This window comes from Lepisosteus oculatus, chromosome 12, assembly GCF_040954835.1.
Source record: "Lepisosteus oculatus isolate fLepOcu1 chromosome 12, fLepOcu1.hap2, whole genome shotgun sequence".
In the NCBI taxonomy this organism is placed as follows: Eukaryota; Metazoa; Chordata; class Actinopteri; order Semionotiformes; family Lepisosteidae; genus Lepisosteus; species Lepisosteus oculatus.
The window spans coordinates 20,128,614-20,150,976 of NC_090707.1; the positions used below are offsets into that span (position 1 = coordinate 20,128,614).

General features: G+C 35.2%; 1 protein-coding gene across 1 annotated transcript in view; it reads left to right on the top strand.

The window, feature by feature from the left end:
* The window catches only part of LOC102697375 (calcitonin gene-related peptide type 1 receptor), a 35,253-nt gene extending 14,570 nt beyond the window's left edge, over positions 1 to 20,683 (top strand). The window contains exons 2-13 of the mRNA XM_015359034.2: positions 4,108 to 4,198; positions 6,178 to 6,331; positions 7,379 to 7,489; positions 8,102 to 8,214; positions 8,565 to 8,656; positions 9,082 to 9,208; positions 10,536 to 10,689; positions 11,684 to 11,744; positions 14,495 to 14,561; positions 14,973 to 15,191; positions 15,621 to 15,662; positions 17,453 to 20,683. Coding sequence (XP_015214520.1) covers positions 4,148 to 4,198; positions 6,178 to 6,331; positions 7,379 to 7,489; positions 8,102 to 8,214; positions 8,565 to 8,656; positions 9,082 to 9,208; positions 10,536 to 10,689; positions 11,684 to 11,744; positions 14,495 to 14,561; positions 14,973 to 15,191; positions 15,621 to 15,662; positions 17,453 to 17,671 — 1,410 coding nt within the window. The 5' untranslated portion in view covers positions 4,108 to 4,147 and the 3' untranslated portion in view covers positions 17,672 to 20,683. The remainder of the gene's footprint in view (positions 1 to 4,107; positions 4,199 to 6,177; positions 6,332 to 7,378; positions 7,490 to 8,101; positions 8,215 to 8,564; positions 8,657 to 9,081; positions 9,209 to 10,535; positions 10,690 to 11,683; positions 11,745 to 14,494; positions 14,562 to 14,972; positions 15,192 to 15,620; positions 15,663 to 17,452) is intronic.
* The last annotated feature ends 1,680 nt before the right edge of the window (positions 20,684 to 22,363 follow it).

The following is a 22,363-nucleotide window of genomic DNA, read 5'->3' on the forward strand; positions in this document are numbered from 1 at the left end:
TTGCCTCAGCTAAGATGCATTCAAATTAAATGTCACAACCTAAAAATAATGAAAAAATATGTACAATGTGTATGTTTTACATGCACATATACAGTATAACTGTACTGTACATTCATATATAAAAAAAAACATTATTTTGTAACTATTTCTCTGGGGAAAACTCAAATAATTAAAAAAAGGAAAAATGCATGAAAATGTCAGTTTATGAGTTTAAATGAGCTTAATAAATAGTATGGTAATAACTTTAATTTTGTGCCTTCCTTTTCTGCCCTTAGCCAAGTTATAATATTAGACAAATTATCATCTTACAGATACAAAACAGCAGTGGTGATAGCCCTTTGTTATGGTTACTTGTGTACTAATTATCTAATACAGGACTGATTTTTCTTTCTCTTCCTCGTTGTTAATCTTACAGTAGCTGGTGATACATGGCAATAACAACAGGTGGTTTAGGAATGCCAATAAAGGAAGGTTTAAACTGTGTAGTGGGCAATGTGATCACAACCAGTAGTGTAATGATTAATTCAGTGTCATGAATCTCTTTATCTGGTAATGACTTCTCAGATAGCAGAGATAAATAATGGCATTGGCCAAAAAACAACCTTTGGGTGAAAGGACATCTGAAAATAAACCTCTATACCTTGCATTTTCTTTTGGTTTACTTAATAATTTTGTATAATTTGTGTAATACTTTTAATTCCTTTTTCAGTGGGTGTATTTTAAATATTTTACAATTAAAAAGAGGTTGTAAAGGGCAACCCCAGTTACATTTCTTTTCTGTGATTTTTAACATTTGAATTTGGAAGGATTATTTATGCCATGTAAAACTATGAAGTACTGTAAAATCTAGTCTTTAGTTACATGATGTTTATAAATGGTTTGTTACATATACTGTACATAATATATATTTGTGTACACATAGTCTAATTTTGTTGATTTAATTTTTAATATAATAAGAATTGACTAAGTTATCATTTAGCTGTTACATTTTCTTTAAGGGATTCTTTGCATATTCTTTAGATACAATAGAAAAAAAAATTGTATTTAATTTTCTTGTTTTAAATACATTGTATACCAGCTATTGTATACCAACACAGGAATTTTTGTGTTGTTAAGGTACATTATGTCTTCAAATGGCTACAGTTACCCACTAAGGTGGCTCAGCACTAGTGCTCATATCTGGGTCTCTTAATTGCCACAGTGACCAAAAACATTCACGCCAAATTCAGTTTGAACCCAGTAATCTTGCAGTTGAATATTTCTTGCTGTGACTGGAATTCCCAAGACAATGAAGTACAAATTGCTCAGTGCAACCTGTAAGAGGTTTGGGATTGGATGCCAATGATTAGGACTCACTAATCTCTGTGTCTGGTACATGCAGGAATTTTGTACAGTATCTAATGAATAGTGTGGCATGGTGGTACAATAGTTAGCCTTACTGACTCACAGTGCTGGGTCCCTGGATTCGATTCCAGACCTAGGGTGCTATCTGCATGGTGTTAGTATGTTCTCCCCATGTTTGTGCGGGTTTCTTCTCATGGTACAAAACATACTGGTAGGTTAAATTGGCTTCTGGTAAAAATTGGCACTGGTGTGAATATGTGTGTGTCTGTGAGTGCCCCCCAATGGACTGGAATCTGCTCCAGGGTGTACCCTGCCTTGCATCTTGCTTGCCAGGGTAAACTCCAGTTTCCATACAAACCTTAACTGGAAGAAGTGGTTAGAAAATGGATAGATGAATCTAAAGAACAATGGCTCAATGTGTGGACAGGATAAAGGAGAGTGCAAACAGATATATGCAGATCTAAGAAGGGTTACAAATGTGTGGACCTGTCTTAACAATCCTATTGAGCCCATAAAACCCACCAGTGAGAGCCAGGGTACAGTTGGCAAATCTTAATTTAATGTATATATAATAGCATACATTTATTTTGTTTTATTTTTTTCCTTGAAAATATGTATTCATTTACTATATATCCTAACAAAGTGTGACAGTATTACTTGCATCTTTCTAATATCTTTTTAAAAGTCTTTTTTCTGTCTCTTGGTAAACGTTTCTACAATAAATTATTTGAAATCTTTCCATTTTAGTAAAATGATTCATCAAATTTGGAAAAAATACTCCATACCCCCTGGCTTGTAGCAATGCTTTAATGATCTCTGCTTACGCAATGTCAGTTGGGCAAGGTGGTCATTTGTCTCACAGAATGAATGAGATGACTGGTTGTGATTGGAATGTCTTTTTTCTAAAACTACAATAGTTATACACAAGCAACCAACTCCAAAACATTTAGCAAAAACAAGAAAAGAACAAAAGGGATATTTTAGCTTTATTAAAAAGATGATAAACAAAACAGATTAGGCAAAGTAGTAAAATGTGTTATGTTGTATATTCTTCCAGGATTTAGTTATTGTTTTGTTAATTTTCTAAATGTAATTTGATCCGTTAGGTTTAATTTTAGTCTACTGCAATGCTGGTTGCTCACAATTCACAAATGCACATGCAGCTGATCTGTGTAAAACACATTATGATATTTAAGCCAAATTGTATATCTGTATCCATACATACATCCAAACACATAAACAGTTTATAGACATTAATTAACCTACTGTAGCCACACCACCATGCCATTCAAGTTAAATTATATTATTATTAAAGTATCTAAAAGATAATTAGTGTTAATGTTTTAGAATTAAAGTTTTAGGTGTTTGTTGGACACAAAACTTAGAATGAACATTTGTTGTATTTGTTTCTGTTGTGAAAATTTATAAAACAATTTTTAAAAAGAACACTGAATGATCTGTTTTAGTCTTCTCCATTCCATTTGCCCAGAAGAATTTTGATTTTAATATCAGAGGCTGTATTCCTCGTGTGTTTAAGCTTTTGAGCACTGTTAGCTGAAGGTGACTAGAGATTGCCTAGGCAACCACCAGTAGACCTAGAAGGGCCAGAAAACAATGTGTAGGTGAGCAGAAAAAACATCCCACAACACTTGCCCATTAAGGAATAATAAGAGGTTACAATGATTTACAACATGGTTTAGTTAGAAAAAAAACATATACTTATTGTACTGTGCCATCTCCTGTGACGTTAATAGTAACATTCAAATACCCAGTGTGCATATTTATTTTTCTTCCAGCTGAACATGCATGGCCTCTGTAATGTAAAATCACATGTTAATTAAATAACTTATATAAAACAGATAGTGAAAGTATCCTTTATACTATATAAAGAAAGGCATGGTTTATGCAGGCATACCAATCTTTCCCTACTGACTCTTCCTACATAGTGTATATTGGTAATTTGTGAAAAATTAATCTTATTCACCTGCTCATAGAAACAAATAAACCTCAAGGGCATACAATTTCAAAACATTTTTCTTTTCATTTAAATCCTTGTAACCTCTTACAACTAAAGCTTGATTTGTGTTTTTAATTTGCTCATAAGTCCTTTTTAGTGTAAGCCTCCTTGTGTTTTTCATGTAGTCTGATTAAATTTCACGACAAAAACAGTGATTGTTTTTGGCCAAATGGTTTTGTGTCCCAAAGTGCTCACTGGTTTCAGTATTCCTGGAGAATTCATGCATCATATACAGTATGAAATATTTCAACTCCTGAGTATTATATTTCTTATCCAGATTAAATTTAAAAATCTGTTAAAATTCATTAGGCTATTGTGAAATAATATTGCTATATTTTGTTTGGATTTTTTTCACTAAGAAGGAGGAAAGTCTTTGCAAGAGGTAAAAAAAGCTTTGCTAAAACCATTACGGGGGTAAATGATGTCATAAGAATGTGATAATAGATTGCCAAATGTCTTTTAGTTTGAAAAAAAACAGTAAAAAGTCATTTGTTGCTCTTATACAATAAAAGTTAAAATTAATTGCTAAATATTTTATTCATAATGTTTATTTTTTATTTTACCTTCTGCTGTTTCTGAATACATGATTAAGATGCAATATAATAAAATTAAATAAGTAGCCTTTATAACTTCTGTTTCAGAACCACAAATACATTTCTCAAAGTTAGATCTTCTTTACTCATGTTGTAAGAATTGTGCATTGTATGTCTGTAAGCTTATTTATTGTTGTTGCTTTTTTATTTCAGATCAATATTTCTTAATTGTTGGTTCAGTACTGGACCAAAGATGGGCAGATGTTTGCTGGTTTATCTGTCATTTATAAGCTCTGTCACACAGGTAATGTTTATTCTTTTTTGTTGTTTTTTTTCTTAACATTTTAATTCAAAAATATAAACAGAGAAGAACATTTGTACCACTTCTAGTTCAGGAACTTCGGTTGAGTGATTCTTACAACACAACCATATTTCAAAAACTGCCTGTATTCCATATTAAACTCAAGTGTATGAGCAAACTACATAACTATAAGTTATGTTTAGAAAGGCCAGGATCCAGCATTGCTGACCCTTCCAGCATACAACCTGAGTTTCTTACATTTTTAGTGGTCTGTTCTGTTCTTTTAGATCCCTTCAGGATCCTAACTGTTGGGCATTAGTCCCCTCTCTGGGAAGACTGCACAATCCCATTCCTTCTTTTCTGGTCTTTCTTTGGCTTTACTCACACACGCTCTTCCCATTCAATAGAGCTTCTCACTAACTCTTCACACTCTGTCTTCATTAATCACAAAGCAGTATGACTGATCCTATTTGGCCAGGGACCCCTTACTGTAACAAACACATCTGTCTCTGACGTAGCATCAGCTGTGGGGTGTGGAGTTTCCTCTCTCCCTTTTATTTCATTTCTGAATCTGTCCATCTTTCTGCTGAGGATAAGAAGCAGGATGTAAAGCAGGAACTCAACCTATGCCATCTAAACTCGCCTTTCTCTCATTCTATGGGGAGAAGACTTATTGCCCTTCATCCTGGATACCAGTGGGCCTTATTGACCAAGAGACACTGTGTTTTGCTATTGCTCTTTTTACAGTATAATGCAAGTTTGTACTTGGCAAAGAAGAAAGAATGTAAATAACTTGTTTAACCTGAACTGAATTAATAACACAGAAATAGAAATATTATCCAATATGATAGAAATTGTTTGAATGTTTTTGTGGAGTTTGTGGAGCTTTAACCTTATTTTCCAATTTTACAAAAAGATTACATGTTATAATGACTTAATAGAGATTGATGTAGTTAATGAGATAACAGATCTTAACAAATATGTTCAGTGTCTAACAAACCAAAGCACAAGCTGTTCTGTTTGCTATACCTTTGAGCTAATGACATTCACATAAAGAATTGGACATTTTGAAACTACATAGTCTGATCAGTTATGCAATCACAAGTATCATGTAAATCTCCTGTAATTAAGAGAGGTTTGGAGTACAGCCCTACTTTGTCCCTTTCCTGTGTTCTTAAACAGGATGTGATAAATTGTCCTGTTACTTTGACCTTTGGGTATTTAGAAAATAACAATCCATAAACCTATTGAGTATTAAAACATTCTTGTGTTGCTTATACTAGGCACGGTTAAATAGTTAGCCAGCAGATTTAACCCATAAACATCAGCACAGTGCCAGGCTTAAGTTTCCAATTTTTTTGCAAACTGAGACACAGCAGTACAATAGGGATAGAGGTGGCTGTTATCCAACTAACTAATGTTCTGTTGTTTGCATACAGACAGAGGCATGAATATATGATTCCAAGAGCCTTTCTCTAACTCAACACATACTGTTCTTTTTGCCCATCACTCTCTCTGTTCCACCTTAACTCAGCAGATTTCCCAGCTTCCCTGCCCTCTTTATCACTACCCCAACTGCTACCATCCTTGAATACCAGCTGAGCTCTACCCAGCTAAGTCAGCAGTCTAATGATCAAACCTAATGTTTAAATTGGCATCACCCATAATATTAGAAACCATGATGTTATGTCAAGTTAAAATAGAAGGGAATCAAATTCACAATCAAAGCACCTCCATGAAGTAATATGTGATGTGTATTGTAACTTAATTACCATTTTAATGCATTACCACTCCCTTTAATGGACAGGTTACACACTGTGCAGTGGCTACAGTTTCCTGTGGGTCTACAAACAACAAGGTCCGGCAGCATATACTGTATAATCAGACATCATTAAGTTTGTAAAGAAGATGCTTAATGTGATGTTTTGTACAGTGATATGAAAATTCACATCACCTTGCCATATTTATCTTTTTTTTACCAGCTATTGGTGTTTGCAAACACAGATGTTAATGAAACTCAGGAAGATGAAGAGAACCACGTGTATAGCCCATTCGGAATCACCAGGAATAAGATAGTGACGGCACAGTTTGAGTGTTACCAGAAAATCATGAAAGATAATGTTCACAATACAAATGGTAATGTTTTAAACATAATCCCTGAGTTTTTGCCTTTCAAGATCAATGCAAAAGCATTATTTTGTTTAGCATTAAAAACATTTTCTGGTCACAGCAGTACTTGCTTACAATTCTCTATTCGAAATTTACTTTCATCGAAACATTTTTTAGTAGACATTTTATGCAAGCTAATTTGACCAAAAGTGACTTACAGTATATTTGCACCTATTTATACAGGTGGGTATTTTACCGGGACAATTCAATTTACTTTCTCAGTGGTACAAAAAGCAGTGCCCACCTGGGATATGAACACACAATTATCTAGTAAGAAATCTAATCACTTGCTAATCTGTTTCTTACATTTCAGAGCTGAAGTAAATGATTGACCCAATCATTTTCTTCTATTACTTTTGTATCAGCTTTCATATTAAATGTGCTATGTAGGTCTATTTAGTCTCTTAGAAAACCTTGTAACTATTAATAGGCAATGACAAGGCCTTAAGGTAATTTTCCTGTGCTGCATTAGCAGCTATTTGTTGCAAATATTTTGTACTGTATTTCTTAGGTTGAAATTCACTTTTTATATTGGAAACAGTCTCCTATATAAAGCAATACTTCAAATGATACAAGTAGGAATTTATAGACAATATTTTTAGTTTTACTATAATGTTTTTCAGACAATATGGATTAATATTATAGGACAAATGTTGGACTCTGAAAGCTATATCTAATACATGCTATTAAATAAGAAGTGTGAAAGGTATCAAACAGCAGTATTTATTTTCTATTTGAACCCCTATTTTGAAGTGTTTCCTATACAAGGGGCTGATATTGTTCAAAATGTCATAATATCCACCCATGTTTCTGTCAGTGACTTACTTCAATTTACTGTAAGTCCTAGCCTTTCAAAACAGCAACACCACAAAAACTAGAACAAATCAGGAAGCTCATTTAAAATAGTCAATAAAAAGAAAGCAAATATTGCAATGTAATTCAAAGTTGCTGCTAACGATGTTTGGATTGTTTTGCATGACACTTCCCCGACAATGTTTTGTGTTACCACCACAGAACCCACATGTAAAAGCACATGGGATGGATGGCTATGCTGGGACGACACCCCTGCAGGAGTCACTTCAGAACAGCACTGTCCTGACTATTTCCAAGACTTTGACCCTTCAGGTACATTTCAAATTCTCTGTGTCCAAGCAAAGCCTTGTCACCTCATTATATAGCTGCATTGTGTCATCCATGCCTTTTCATCAATCAGAAAGCAAGACTATAATCTCTCGCTTTCCCATTTTTTTATTCTTAAATGTGGCCAAACAAACAGTAGACACCACAAAAGCAGGAAAATCTAGGCTTTTTACAGGCATGCTTTTTGTGGCAGACCTTAGTTGCTTCACTGCATCGGGCTGCAGTTTTTGTTTTAACTGTGCTAGAGGCAGTCTGGGGGTTTACTTGATTAGCATTTTTACTGTGCATATGACCTTCTAACCGTGTTAACTTTAAAAAGCTGAAGATCAGGGAGGGCATTGAGTAGTTATCACAAAAGTCATAAGTTTACTGGAAATGATGGGCTAGTTTCCAAACTTCATTCCAGTGGTTGCTTAGATACCAATCAGGATATACAGTAATTAAGCTATATCTATAAATACTAGACGAATCCCTCGTTAGCTGTTACCTACGATACAAGATAACTAGAAAAATCTTACTACCACACAAAACACGCTACCAGCGACAGCTATCTCCTTCCACAATAATGTCACTGTTTTTTTATTTATTTTGCTTCAGAAATGGTAACGAAGATCTGTGATCACAATGGGAATTGGTTTTTACATCCAGAGAGCAACAGAACATGGACAAACTACACAAGGTGCAATGAACGCACTAGTGAGAGAGTGCAGGTTTGTTTCTCAGTTCTTAAAATTACAATTCCCAGATCTTATAAACACAAAGAGAGCCGTGGTTCATTTAGAATGTCATTTTTGCTTCTGAAAGTACAGCATATGATTGAGGCTAACAAAGGTCTTTGAGACTTATTTTACGACAGAGTTTAACATTTCATAATGGTTAAAATCTACAGTAAGATACTGTATTACATGTGGCTTTTAACCAAAACAGATTTCAGATTGCAGAAAAGCAGAAAAATAGTTATTACAAGCATTTTGATTGTTATGAAGATATAAATCTTTTTTTTAATATGTATGTTATTCAGAAGCTGCTTATTTTCAGTTTTTTATGGTTTTATCTGCAGACAGCATTGAATTTATACTACTTGGCTCTAATTGGACATGGATTGTCATTAGCATCATTGTTCATTTCATTGGGGATATTCTTTCATTTCAAGTAAGTATTTGAAAATTGTATCATTACTTTAATAAAGCAATATTTTTAAATTTATATAATATATTCATACAGTATGTACTGTGTCAAAATCCGGTTTTGGTAAACTTGGTAAAGTACTCCTGTGCTTTTGTAAGCCCAAAAGTCCTAAAATCCATTCTTAAAATAACAGTAATGCAGCGTTGATGTTAGATGGGCATGATATAACATTTGATATTGAAGACAATTTAAGATAATTTAAGCAATACAGTGTGACAAGATATTGACTTTAGTATTGATAAATATACATTACATTATTTTCCAACAGAGTAGAAATGTTATTATGTCTTGATATACTATACAAGGAAATTTAAATAAATGGATAATCAAGTGCACAAATATATTTCTGATGATTTACAAGTTAATTTTCTTTCTTTCTGTTTCACTAGGAGTTTAAGTTGCCAAAGGATAACTCTGCACAAAAATCTGTTCTTTTCCTTTGTTTTAAACTCCATCATCACTGTCATTTGGTTTACAGCAGTGGCTAACAACACAGAGCTTGTATCAAGAAATCCTGTGAGTAAATTAGTAATATTGGTTTTGGTTACTTCCCACAAAAATGAAGCATGTTCAGCAAGAACATATGGCTAAAAACAACATTTTAGGATCTCAACCATTAAAGGTAATCATGCAGGTCACATACTAAAAGTCTTCAGATAAAATTCATTGACGTACTGTAGCTAATGAATAGTGCCAAACTGGCCAAGAGCACTTGAGCTTGGATGGCTCTGAGTCCTAGAGCTTTGTAAAGCTTTGAGTATCCTCAGATTGCTTTACAGCAGTGACCCCTGTGGCTTGGCAGGTGCTTGTGACCTTGCAGTGTTTCAGTTAATTTGTTCTCTTTCTGACAATTTAGCACTCCTGTTGGTGTTGTAGGCTCTGTATGTTAAAAATGAGCACTCATATTGGTGTTGTAGGCTCTGTATGTTAAAATTGAGCACTCATGTTGGTGTTGTAAGATCTGTAGGCTAACAGGATATTAAACTGAGCCTGTAGGCTCACAGGATGATACATATGCGTGGATGCCTTAGAGGTTTTAAATCTCTTATGTTCAAGCACAAGGATATCTGCAGTTAATTAAGTTAATTAAGAATTACCGGTTTTGGAGAGAGGCAAAGTAGAGTCAATTCTCAAATTAAGAAGAAAAATTGAGTAATATGTCAGTGGATAAGTACAGGAAAAATACATTGTCTGTCTATTCAATCCATCCATTTTATAGCTGATTCTTCCAATTCTGGGGATCTGGACCCTATTCCAGCAAGCAACAGGTGCAGAGCAGGATACACCCTGGACAGGACACAAGTCTAATGCGGAACTGACAGACACAAACACAGTTGTTCACACCAGGGCCAGTTTTCCAATTAACATTAATTAATTAGCAGCCAATTAACAGTGCAGTATGTTTTTGAAGCTTGGGAGGAAACCGGAAATGGGGAGACCATACAAACTCCACACGGATAGCATCCCAGGAATTGAACCCCAGGCCCCCAGCACTGCGAGGCAGCAATGCTAAACACTGCACCACTATGCTGTCACTACTTATTCTTGAAATTTAAATACCAAATACATTATCCAGTGAAGTGAAGTTATGCTTTTCTCAATTAGTATTTTTATATGAGAGTTAAACAGGTTACAACCTGTTCTTTTTTCTGAATAGCAGAATAGTCTCTGGCCTTCCATTGACCTCACCAGGATAGGCTTATTGATATTGAATGGATATTACATTAATGGGTTACTGACAAATACAGTATATGGGTTGAATACAAGTGTTATTCTGTCAGTTTTTTGGATGACCTGTTATACCTTTAAGAAGCATCCTAATCTGAGAATACTGTCGTTTTAGCTAAGCTGCAAAGTGTGCCAATTTATTCAGCTGTATCTGTTTGGCTGCAATTACTTCTGGATGCTATGTGAAGGAATATACCTCCATACTCTCATTGTTGTGGCAGTGTTTGCAGAGAAGCAACACTTGATGTGGTACTATCTTCTTGGATGGGGTAAGATAAGACTTCTGTTTGGCTTTTTAGTCAGATAGTACCTGTTTTTTTCTTTCCTCTGATATTAATGTCATTCCCTTACATTTACTGACTTGCTTAAGAAGTTGTTATACAATAAGTGCTTTCTGATGTAAAATTAGTTGGTTAACTGAGATAGCAAACTCCTTTCTGGATCATACAACATAAGGAAAAATATTTCCTTATGCTGGATGATGTCATTACAGTTTTTTCTATATAAAAATGCAAATGATATTGCACAATTTATATATATATAGTTTCGTGAATACCTCTTTTCCTCTTTTTTCCTAAATTATAATAATTGTAATAATTATATTGTATATGTAAAACCTTTTATACATGAAGATGTATAAAGAAGAAGGTGACTGCAGATGTATAGTATACACATGTGTATCCTGCATAAAGAAACACAACAGTCCTAATATTAGAATAAATGTTCACATTTAAATATTTTTACCTTACATTACACATTACATAGCACTAACCAATGTACCTATTTTAGTCTAATTCTGTTAATTCTTGTTGAAAATGTTAGAGCTTACACACTGTAACAAAATGTAAAAATACATTCAGAAATTTGTGAAGTTTTCTTGTGCAAAGATACTGCTTCCTGCATTATAAAAGGTGCACTGAATGGGTGTATTTAATAATAACTCTTTAACCAAGGCCATGACTCACTGAAACAGAGGCAACACACTGTGGGAATACCAACTGACACTTATATGTACTGTACGTGCAAATACTTAACATCAGCTGAACCTGTTCTAAAATGTTCTTGTCAGAAACTTATTAACAAATGGTAAAAGGGTGGCAAAGCCATATATAATATAAGCCAAACTCTTTTTATTATTATAAGTATTATTATAATGACAGTATGACAATCATAATAATGGGTTGAAATGCAATGCTTAATGGACAGACTACCTTAAACATATTTTCTATCTGATACAAGCTAATTTTATATTTTTTTCCCCAGGATTTCCATTGATTCCAGCCTCCATACATGCAGTAGCTCGCAGTTACTACCATAATGATAAGTAAGTTATTTTCCTTTTCCTGTTTCATTTGCCAGAAGCAAATATAAAAACGCTGTACATACTTGTACAAATTCACTACAAGGACATTTCTGAATCGATTAACTTAATTTCCCAGTTTTCAAGAAGCATTTATCAATATACTGTACAATGTTTATTTTAACAAAATAGCATGCACAATAAAACTTTTTCTGTAAAATGAATTAACAGGATCACCTGTTCTGTGAATTTGACAGGCCAAAAAGACAGGCCTTCAAAAATGCCATAATCTACAACTGTGATTTGAGATATATATTGTACTGTAATGTGTCTTATCAATTACCCAACATCATCACTGACATCAATGAATGACCTCAGTGTCTTCCTTACATATTTTTTTGAGGCAAGAAAATATAGATTTGTATTTACCATCTTTTTATTTAAAAACTCGAATCGAATCTCCTTCTCTCACCCTCCACCCTGGTACAATGACCATCTGCAATTCATGAAGGCAGCCTCTCGCAAACTTGAGCGTAGGTGGCGTCTTTCCGGCCTAAATGTACATTATCAGGCCTGGAGAGATTACTTATCTGATTATAAGGTCACTATAGAGTCTGCTAGATCCACCTGCGTCTCTCACATCATTGAAAATCACCAAAACAACCCCAGACATCTTTTCTCCACCATCAACAGACTGCTCAAGCCAAACTGCCCTACCACATTACCTGCCTCATCACAACTTTGCAACACATTCTTAGATTTCTTTAGTTCTAAGACTGACAACATCCGGCATCACATTCTCTCCACTACGGATATCATTTCCATACCTCCTCATCCAACTTCTCTGGTTCCCGTCTCTCCAGCTTCTCTCTTCTTGACTCAGCATCCCTAAACAAACTAGTTACGGGCATGAAACCCACCACATCTATTTTAGATCCCATTCCCACCACTTTATTCCAGTCCTGTTTCTCTTCTCTCTGTCCCATTGTCCTCAATATTATACATGAATCCTTGAGCACTGGCATTGTACCAACGGTCCTCAAAACTGCTGCCATTACCCCCGTGCCAAAGAAGCCTAACATGGCTCTCGACAATTTTAACAACTTTTGCCCCACCTCCAACTTACCCTTTCTCTCTAAAATTCTAGAACGTGCTGTCACACTTCAGTTACATAACCACCTCATGACATACAACCGTTTCGAACCCCTCCAATCTGGCTTCTGCCAACTTTACAGCACAGAAACCGCCCTAGTCAAAGTCACCAACGATCTCCTAATAGCTTCTGATTCTGGTTCTATTTCCATACTCATCCTTCATGATCTCAGTGCTGCCTTTGACACTGTTGACCATAACATCTTACTGTCTCGTCTCGAGACTGTGTTTGGAGTCTCTGACTCTGCCCTCAAATGGTTTAAGTCTTACCTCACTGATCGCTGTCACTTTTTCTCTCTCAATGGGTACAGGTCTGAAATTGGTCTTGTCAAGTCTAGTGTCCCCCAGGGCTCAATACTGGGCCCCTTGCTCTTCAGCATTTACATGTTCCCACTTGGTCAGCTTTTAAGATCACATAGCCTCAGCTTTCATTTTTACACTGACGATACTCAAATATACATCCATACCAAACCCGACACTGATGTGGCTGTCTCTATTCTATCTAATTGCATCTCTGACATAAAAAATTGGATGACTCAAAACTTCCTTCATCTTAACTGTGACAAGACTGAAGTCATGCTTATTGGTACCCCCCATCAACTTCGTAAAGACAGTCCTGTAACCCTGTCTGTAGATGGCTCTGTACTTGAGCTTCAATCAAAATTGAAAAACCTTGGGGTTATATTCGATTCTGGCTTAACATTCGACCCACATGTACAGCATACTGTCAAAACTTATTTTTTTCACCTTAGAAATATCGCAAGACTACGCCCTATGCTATCATAAACTGTGGCTGAAAAGCTGATCAACATATTTGTATTCTCTCAAATTGACTACTGCAATGCTCTACTCCCTGGGGTATCTAAATCTACTCTGAACAAGCTGCAGTATGTCCAAAATTCAGCAGCCAGAATCCTGACCAGGTCTAGTGCAAGTGTTCGCATTACTCCTATCCTGGAGTCCTTGCACTGGCTTCCGGTCAAATTCTGCATAGACTTTAAAATCCTATAAGGCTTTACATGGCTTGGCACCTCAATACCTATCTGAACTTTTATCGCCCTACTCCCAACCTCACAACATCCGCTCTTCAAATTCTGCCCTCCTTACTGTCCCCCAAGCCCGTCTACATTGTATGGGTGACAGGGCCTTCTCCTGCTATGCCCCCAAGCTCTGGAACTCTTTGCCCAAGGATATCAGAGAGCCACCTTCTCTAAACTCCTTCAAATCCAGACTCAAAACCTTCTTCTTCAGACAAGCCTTTACTTAACTGGTTCCATTCTTCACCCCTCTGCTCTTCTTAATACCACCTTCCACGGTGTCCTCTATTGTTATTGTTGTATTGCTGTAATTATAATTGTGTCCTATCTTGTGAAATCTTCTTATTTATTGTTGTAGTCTTCTTATTTATTGTTATTGGCATCCTGTAAAGCGCTTTGAGAAGTCACCTTTAAAGGCGCTATATAAAATAAAGTTTATTATTATTATTATTATTATTATTATTATTATTATTATTATTATTATTATTATTATTTATGTACAGTACAATAGATGTGATATATCTTTAAAAGCATTTCCTGTATGTATGAAAAGTAATAAAATCCTTTCTGTCCTCAAATGTACAGCTGTTGGATCAGTTCTAAAACATCTCTGCTTTACATTATCCATGGTCCCATCTGCGCTGCTCTGTTGGTAAGCTCCTAATTAGGGTTCTCAAAACACTTTCTGGACTCAGTACATTGTTGGATTGTGCATTGTGTGCATAGCTTTGAAAGAAGAACACATTTATTGTTGCAGTGTACCCTACAAAAAGAGTTAATTGATAAGCAATTGAATAATACACCTGTCTACTTGTTTTATTTATTCTTCACACAATTCATTTAAAATACCTTTTTCTGTTTATTTATTCTGTTAGCAACACCACAGTCCTGAAAAGATTCATCCACATTTTTCTGAAACATTTGCTATGTTACCTATAGTATGTTTTCTCATAAAGCACCCAACATTTACAAAGATGAGACTCTCTTTAGAGATGTAACCCATTGCTTTACATAGCACATGAATTAGCTATTAATGATCTATATTTTGCTCTTCTTATTTTAGGTAAACCTGTTTTTCCTGCTAAATATTGTGCGCGTTCTCATCACAAAGTTGAAAGTCACGCACCAAGTGGAATCCAGTCTGTATATGAAAGCTGTTAGAGCTACTCTTATTTTGATCCCACTTCTGGGAATTGAGCATGTAGTGTTTCCATATAAACCAGAGGGCCAGGTAGCAGCAGAAATCTTTGACTATATGATGAATATTCTAACACATTATCAGGTAAAGAATACTGTATTGTTCTTTATTTAATATTGTTTTTAATGTTATTTTTATCTTATAATGTTCTTCAGAAAAGAATAGTCTAGATTGCACAAGGTTTCTCTTAAATAGAAAGGCCAGCAAAACCTAAAAAAATGAGTGCTGCATCGAAAGGTTATTGAGGTGTGTGTGAAGAGCTATGGAACTGGAAGAAAATGAACACTTCTTTCCTGCAGTGTACAAAGTGAAATTCTAGATGTGCTGTGGATTGTATTCCTGAGGAAGTGCTGAATCAGCTAAATACCTTAGATAGCAGAAGTACTTATTTGTTTTCTGATTCATTGCAGCCCTAAAGAAATAACTGCATGATACTAATTACCGCAATGTACATGAATACACGTGGAATTAGCAATCTTCAGTGACATTTGTTCTTGTATGATTTCTTTCTAGGGGCTGCTGGTGGCCACCATATTCTGTTTTTTCAATGGCGAGGTAAGATTATTATATGAAAAGATCATGAAAAACCATTAAATAAAACATGGGTGCTATTTCTGGCAAAATGTGGTTCTTATACTGTATGTCTATAAAATCATTCATGAAATAAAAGAACACTAATCTTTTATCTGTATCCTTTCATAAGAGCCTTTATCCTAAACATAAAAATAAAGATTGTTTGTGGGGGCTAGCTTGTTAATTTAAAAGAAAGATTAAAAATATGCTGTAGGTAGCTTCAGCAAGTGCTGGCAGATTGCCACGTTGTTGTATTGCAGAATCCTGGCTAAATAGTCCTTTGTGTTTTAGGTTGTTTTGCTATTTTGCAAACACTGAGCACAAACATGATCTGAACACAGACATTCTTTAAAAGACAGATTACACAGGAGAGACGATTTGGCACATCATCTAGTTTATTTGGCTGCTAGTAGCTAATTAATCTGAGGGTTTCATCCAAAATATTATTCAAGAAGCCATGCTAGTGTACCTGCTTCATCAACATGGCTGGATAGCTTAGTCCAAACGCTTACGACACTCTTTTTAATTTAGAAATGTCAAATAGTTTTTGTTATACCCATCTTATTTTTAATAGCCAGCTGTTTTTCATGTCTCACAGCTACCAGTCCTGCAACCACACACAAGGGAGAGTGTGGAAGTGCAGGCACACTCCTACAACCCTCCTACCTTAGATTCCATTTGTTTTCTAATACATCACAGGCAGAACAGCCCATGTACAGTACTAGATGAGATTGAAGGAGACACGTGTCACTCACTTAGCAGCACTACAAGCCTACAAGCACTGGGGACTGAGGGACTGAGGGTGACTAATCCCACCCTCAGTGACACTCAAGTCTTTTCATTCTGTGAAGCACTTTTAGAAGCCACCTTTAAAGGTGCTATATAAAATAAAGTTTATTATTATTATTATTATTAAGTCAATTGGAAAGTAACATGACTCAGGCTTGATCCCGTGATCATTGAGCTTATCCGGTGCATCCTGTGCACTTATAAATTATCACCTGTTCTCAGTTTTTAATGATTTTTTCCTTTTACAAGTGCGTTCTTTGGTTTGTGTTTTGTAGTGATTCATAGGATGTCTGTTGACTTTGTGCCTGAAATATTCAATGCCTGTATATTTGAATCAGAAACTCTAGTCTTCCCTGTTTAAGACTATAACGATTCTGTTCTTTTGCCCTTTTAGTGCAGGCCATGCCTTTAATCCCAGGAATGTTTCTGGCCATTCTTCTCTGGATGCATTGAGCAAAATTGTAAACAGTTTTCTAGATACAACTTTATCGCATTGTACAATTTTATCTTTACATTCCTGAACTTAAATTCTGCATTTTTAACTGAATTATCTTACATTCTGTTTGCCTTTTTATTGCTTTCCCACAATGTGCTGGGTACATATTGTACAGTAGTTCTGAAAAATCATAAACAGATTATTAGCAGTGTTCAAAGGAGCACTTCAAGGAGATGGTAGCATCTGCCAGGGGACCTGAGGTATTTCTTAGCAATATACTGTAGGTGATGTCCATTGGCAGCAAAGGAAATATATTGTACAACTCTAAGGCATCTGCTGTCAATTAGGACAGTGCTAAGGTCCCATGTCTATATGATATCCACTATAAATATCAAATTGTTTCCTTTTAAACAATATTTTGTTTCAGTTTCTTCAGATTTTGTGGAATTTGTGGAAATGTGTACTTTCAAGCACCATAACTATGAATAAAGCAGAGAAGACTGATATAGTATAGATAGTGCTAACATACTCATTATTTATTGTGTAGGTGCAAGCGGTACTAAGAAGACATTGGAATCAGTATCGTATGCAGTTTGGAAGCAACTTCTCCCACTCAGAAACCCTGAGATCTGCCTCCTACACAGTATCATCAATAACAGATTTCCAGGGCTCCTACAGCAGTGACTGTAATACAGAAAGTTTGAATGGAAAAGGCTGCCATGATGTCAAAGCCACGATTTTGAAATCTGAAAACCTGTATGCCTGAGGGTTGCCTGTGTACTATTGACCACAGCAGTGAGGATTGTTGAAGACCAGAGAATTAATCATTTGTAGATGAGACAGCTATGGAGTATGACCAACCTGAACTTCTCCCATGATACAGCATCTGAATAAAAATAAAAACTCAAAGCTTTTATCTTTTGCTATAGACTGAACTATGGCCTGTTACTTTCTATCATTTTTGTGAACCTGCATGCAATTTTAATCAGGAGCTCCCAAAAGAACTTTTAATTGGAATTTACATGAAATATGTAGTACGGGAAGCTGCTTCACTGCTTTAATCTGGATCGGAGGGAAACATTTTTGTCCCTGTCTTAATGCACAGTACTGAACTAGTCATATCACATAAGGACTGGAGCAGAATGAAGACATGCACAATAAGTCATTCCAAACTGAAAGTATCCTTTTGTTATTTGATCACATTGAATGGTGTGCCAAAAATGTGAGGATATCAACATGAAATGCTTTCTGCCAAACTATGGACTGGTAGTCACAGATTTCCACATGGTCTTCAACACAATGCAATCATAACAATGGACTGTGGCCTGGTAAAGAGAAAAAAACTGAGGAAAGCCTCATGTACCAATGTGGAAAATTTGTTTAATTTTATGGGATTTGTGTTATCACACTTGAATATTCCTGGAAGTCACCTGCATCAGTATTATTTGATTTCATGACACATCCTGATGATTGAGGACACTATGAAGACATCATTGATTGTGGGTTTCTTGGGGGCTTTATATACAGTACAAGATCATATGTTCTAGTGTATACGAATATGTAGTTTACACTTTAATTATAACACTGCATATTTTCATACTAGAATTATGTAAATCATTAAAATTAAAATGTACAATTTTAAAAGGTATAGTTAAAATGCTGTAAATGTGACATCTAAAACTTATATAAGATAATCTTATTCAAGTTTAGTTGCTCACTATACGCAAGAAAGGAAAGCAAATTAAGATGCTAAGCATGGAAAATTCAATGAAAATATGAATAGGTCTTAGTCTGTTTGCTTCTCAATAAAAATACATACTATAATTTAATATCAGAGGAAGGCTAACCTTCTTAGAAGCATATAGCCTGATAAATTCTGTTAACATTTCAGTGTTGATTTAATCAATATTCATGGGTTAATCTGGCTAATGCTAATGAAAATCTCTTTTATATTATCACAATATCTGAAAATGTAATTACCTCATAGGAGAAACAAATATTCTGTCTTAGCCTATATTGTTCTCCCCCTTTTGTCCACTTAGATCTCGGAAACAGCTCATACTGTACTGTATATGTTCTGTTAACATTGTATTAAATTACACAGCTTAAACAATATATAACCTTCTAATGTATATGTTAAAACAATCACCAAATAGCATCCTATGTTTAAATCTAAAATGGGTTGTCAGCATTTTGCATATTTTTGTCTATGGAAATGATAGTTTTGCTGAACTGAGATGTGTTAGTCTAAAAAAGAAGCTGCATTTACCAAGAAAGATCATGACTGCTAAAAACAAAAAAAAAATTAAAAAGTCATATGGCTCCAATTAAATACAGTATATAGTACCACTCTGTGTTACTACACAGTAAAATGTCCTGGCCAAATCCAGAAGAATTGGCTCAATTTCCAATGCATTCTGTTACTGACAAGTTGTCTATTGCTACAAGTAACTTGACACCCAGTGTGAAGATAATACTCCCATTTCATTCTAACACTGCCTTAAAGTTATATCATCTCCCACTGAAAATTAATCTTCTAACATTCCCACAGGGCCATTGCCCCCTCTGCTCTGGCTTTCTTTTTATGTCTGGCACATACTGTATGTATCTTGTTTCTTCATACATTTCAAGTTGTTTCATGTCAAAATGCTGGAAAAGAAAGTGGCTCACATAAATGTTGTAAATATGTTTGTACATCATTAGAAGCAAAGATTGTTTGTGTATCTGTTTATATGTATGTGTGGTTATATATACGTATATGTAAGGATGGATCAGAATGTATTTTTATACTTCTTTAGGATGTATGGAAGTATTTGGAAAATATGGATTTGTTTTATAATGTAATAATACAAACAGATCTCCCCTTTGGCTGCCAGCAAACCTCAAATCTACATTAATCTGGAAATCATTACTAGGCTGATTTTTGGCTGAGATGTTCTGTTGTTTTTGTTCCACAACAGATTCAAATTGAAACAAACTACAAAGGCCTCTTTGTCAATTGAATTAAGTTTCAGTTGGAAAATCCAACAACCAACAAGATTATTTTATTAGGTTGGGGTTTAAATGAAGAGTTTTTTTAGGAAAAAAATACAGAGTAGTAAAAAGGTAGTAATACAGTCATATTATCACTAATAACTTATTTCATCCAGTGGTCTCCTCACTCCAGCTGCCAGTCCAGCAAGAACCCATTATTAATTTTGTACTCCATCTGTATGAGGACTTAAAAGTATTTGATACAAAATATACATTAGGCTATTGAAAGCAATGTTATTTTTAGTATATGTAAATATGTAAAATATTTAAAACTTAAATACATTAGCTACCCATTTAATAAATCTACAAAAAGAAAATATTTTCAGTTCAAGGTTAGCAGATTACATTTATCTGTCAAAGCTTGGCAACAAAATGTATCACTGCAGGACAGTTTCAAATAGCTAAAACTTTATACAGTTGAATGTTTCAAAGGATTTAACACACAATTTGGCTATCTGCTTAACCTTGCCTTTCATTTGAGTGAAGTCTCAAAAATCCTGATTATTTTAACATTTCTGGTTGTTTCTTTGGAAATCGTTGTGTACTGTACTGTATGTATCACTGGGAATCATGTCTCTCTATGGATGAAATCTGCTGTATGAGTGTAAATTATACATCTTTGTATCCATATGTTAACATAAATTTGTGGCAAAATGTGTTTTTCACTAAATGTGGGCATTGTTGCAATGATGTGTGTATGTTATCATATAATTATAGATCATTATAAACAAACTTATTCATCTAATGCAGTCTCTTTCATTATTATGTGAAGTTACTGTATGGTAATGTTGATTCAGTAAGAGGAAAAAAATGTGACAGAACTTATACAATGAAACATTATTTTGTTTAGCAAGACTGATATTGTTCCAGAAACAAATGCATTACTTTGCATTAGAGTGACATTTCTGGAAATATAATTAGAAACAGACTTAAACTAAGGCGAGCCAAGATATGAAAATCAAGGTAAAATTAGTGACTCTTTACTGAAACTCTTTGTAAGTGTTTTCTTGGATGTTTCACATGATAAGATGTATATGACAAAATGCTAAATGAGCTGTATGTTGCATTGTACTGTAGTGACATTTTTTATTTACTTAAATGCTGAGATCAGGGTTTCTAATTTCCTAGGCAACAAATACAGGGAGTTCTCCAATACCACCTTCTACTCAACTTACTCACCGAGGGAACCCCCAACCTTCTTCTGCAAAATTTCCACTTATAGGATCCTTAACAACTCCTTCTTACATATGACTAGGGAGCATTGTCTCTTCCTCAATAACAATAAGTTCACCCGCCTTAAAAAAACCCAAACTTCATCTTGGTTTGTATAAAAAAGAATAAATCTTAACCACCCCCTCATGGGGAAACCACAAATCCCCCCCAGTATTCGTACCATAAAAAGTCATAACCAACTCCGTTTGTGGGGTTAGGGAACTAACCTGTCTCACTCTTCCTTGACTTTAATTTTTTTCACCAGGGTCATATTTTGTATTAGCTGGTTAATCAATCCTGTTTGGCCAGGACACTTACTGTAAGTGTTACCTTACCAGAGCCTTGAAACAGCAACAAATGGGCCTGCCACTACTACTCTAAGCTCTCTGTGGGAAACCTTGCTCCTAACCCAACAGCGCTAAGATGGCTTATCCTTTACCCATTAAGCAAAAGCCTAAGCCTAACAAATAGTGCTAACCCATGGGGGGAGCTAACCATTGCTCCTCCTTCTCTCAATCTACACTTTACAAGGAGTCTACCTCCTCCCTGGAGACTGCTCTTTGGATCTTGCCTAAACTGATCCCAGTTAACCCTACTATCAAGAGCTTTATAACATTTCTTTATAACAATTGCTCTAATCTAAGCCTTGCAAAGTCAGGTGATATTAGTTTCCTACAACTGACCATAATGTTAGGAGTGTTATAAGATGTTCTCTGATGCTCCCTCTTTGATGTGATCTGTTTCCCTCCATACCCCTCTGACTTAACCCTTTCAAAAGAGAACAAACAATGAGCATCAGCTACAGCAGGGTGTTGCTAGTTTACTTGGGTTGCACATGCAATTGTTTGCTTTTAACCCACTTTATGTCTATAATAATCCTACTCAAGCTACTTAACCCTTTCTAAGATTTTCAAGACCCTTCAACGTTCACCTCACAACAACCAATGCTTTGGTTACATCAGGTTAAATCCATAAAAGCAGGGGTACAGTAAAATATTTAAGCAATATGATATATATATCTAAGCATTGGCTGTAATGCCTGAAGTGTTGATGGCAATGCATATACTGTAAGTGAGTGATAAACATATAGTACTTTATCTCCATTACTCCCACAGACCTCCCCTTTGTGATTTTACTGGCTCTATGCACTTTTTCCTTAGGCACAACAAAGAGGTCATTCTAGTATAGTTTCTCATAGGGATTTTAACCTCTC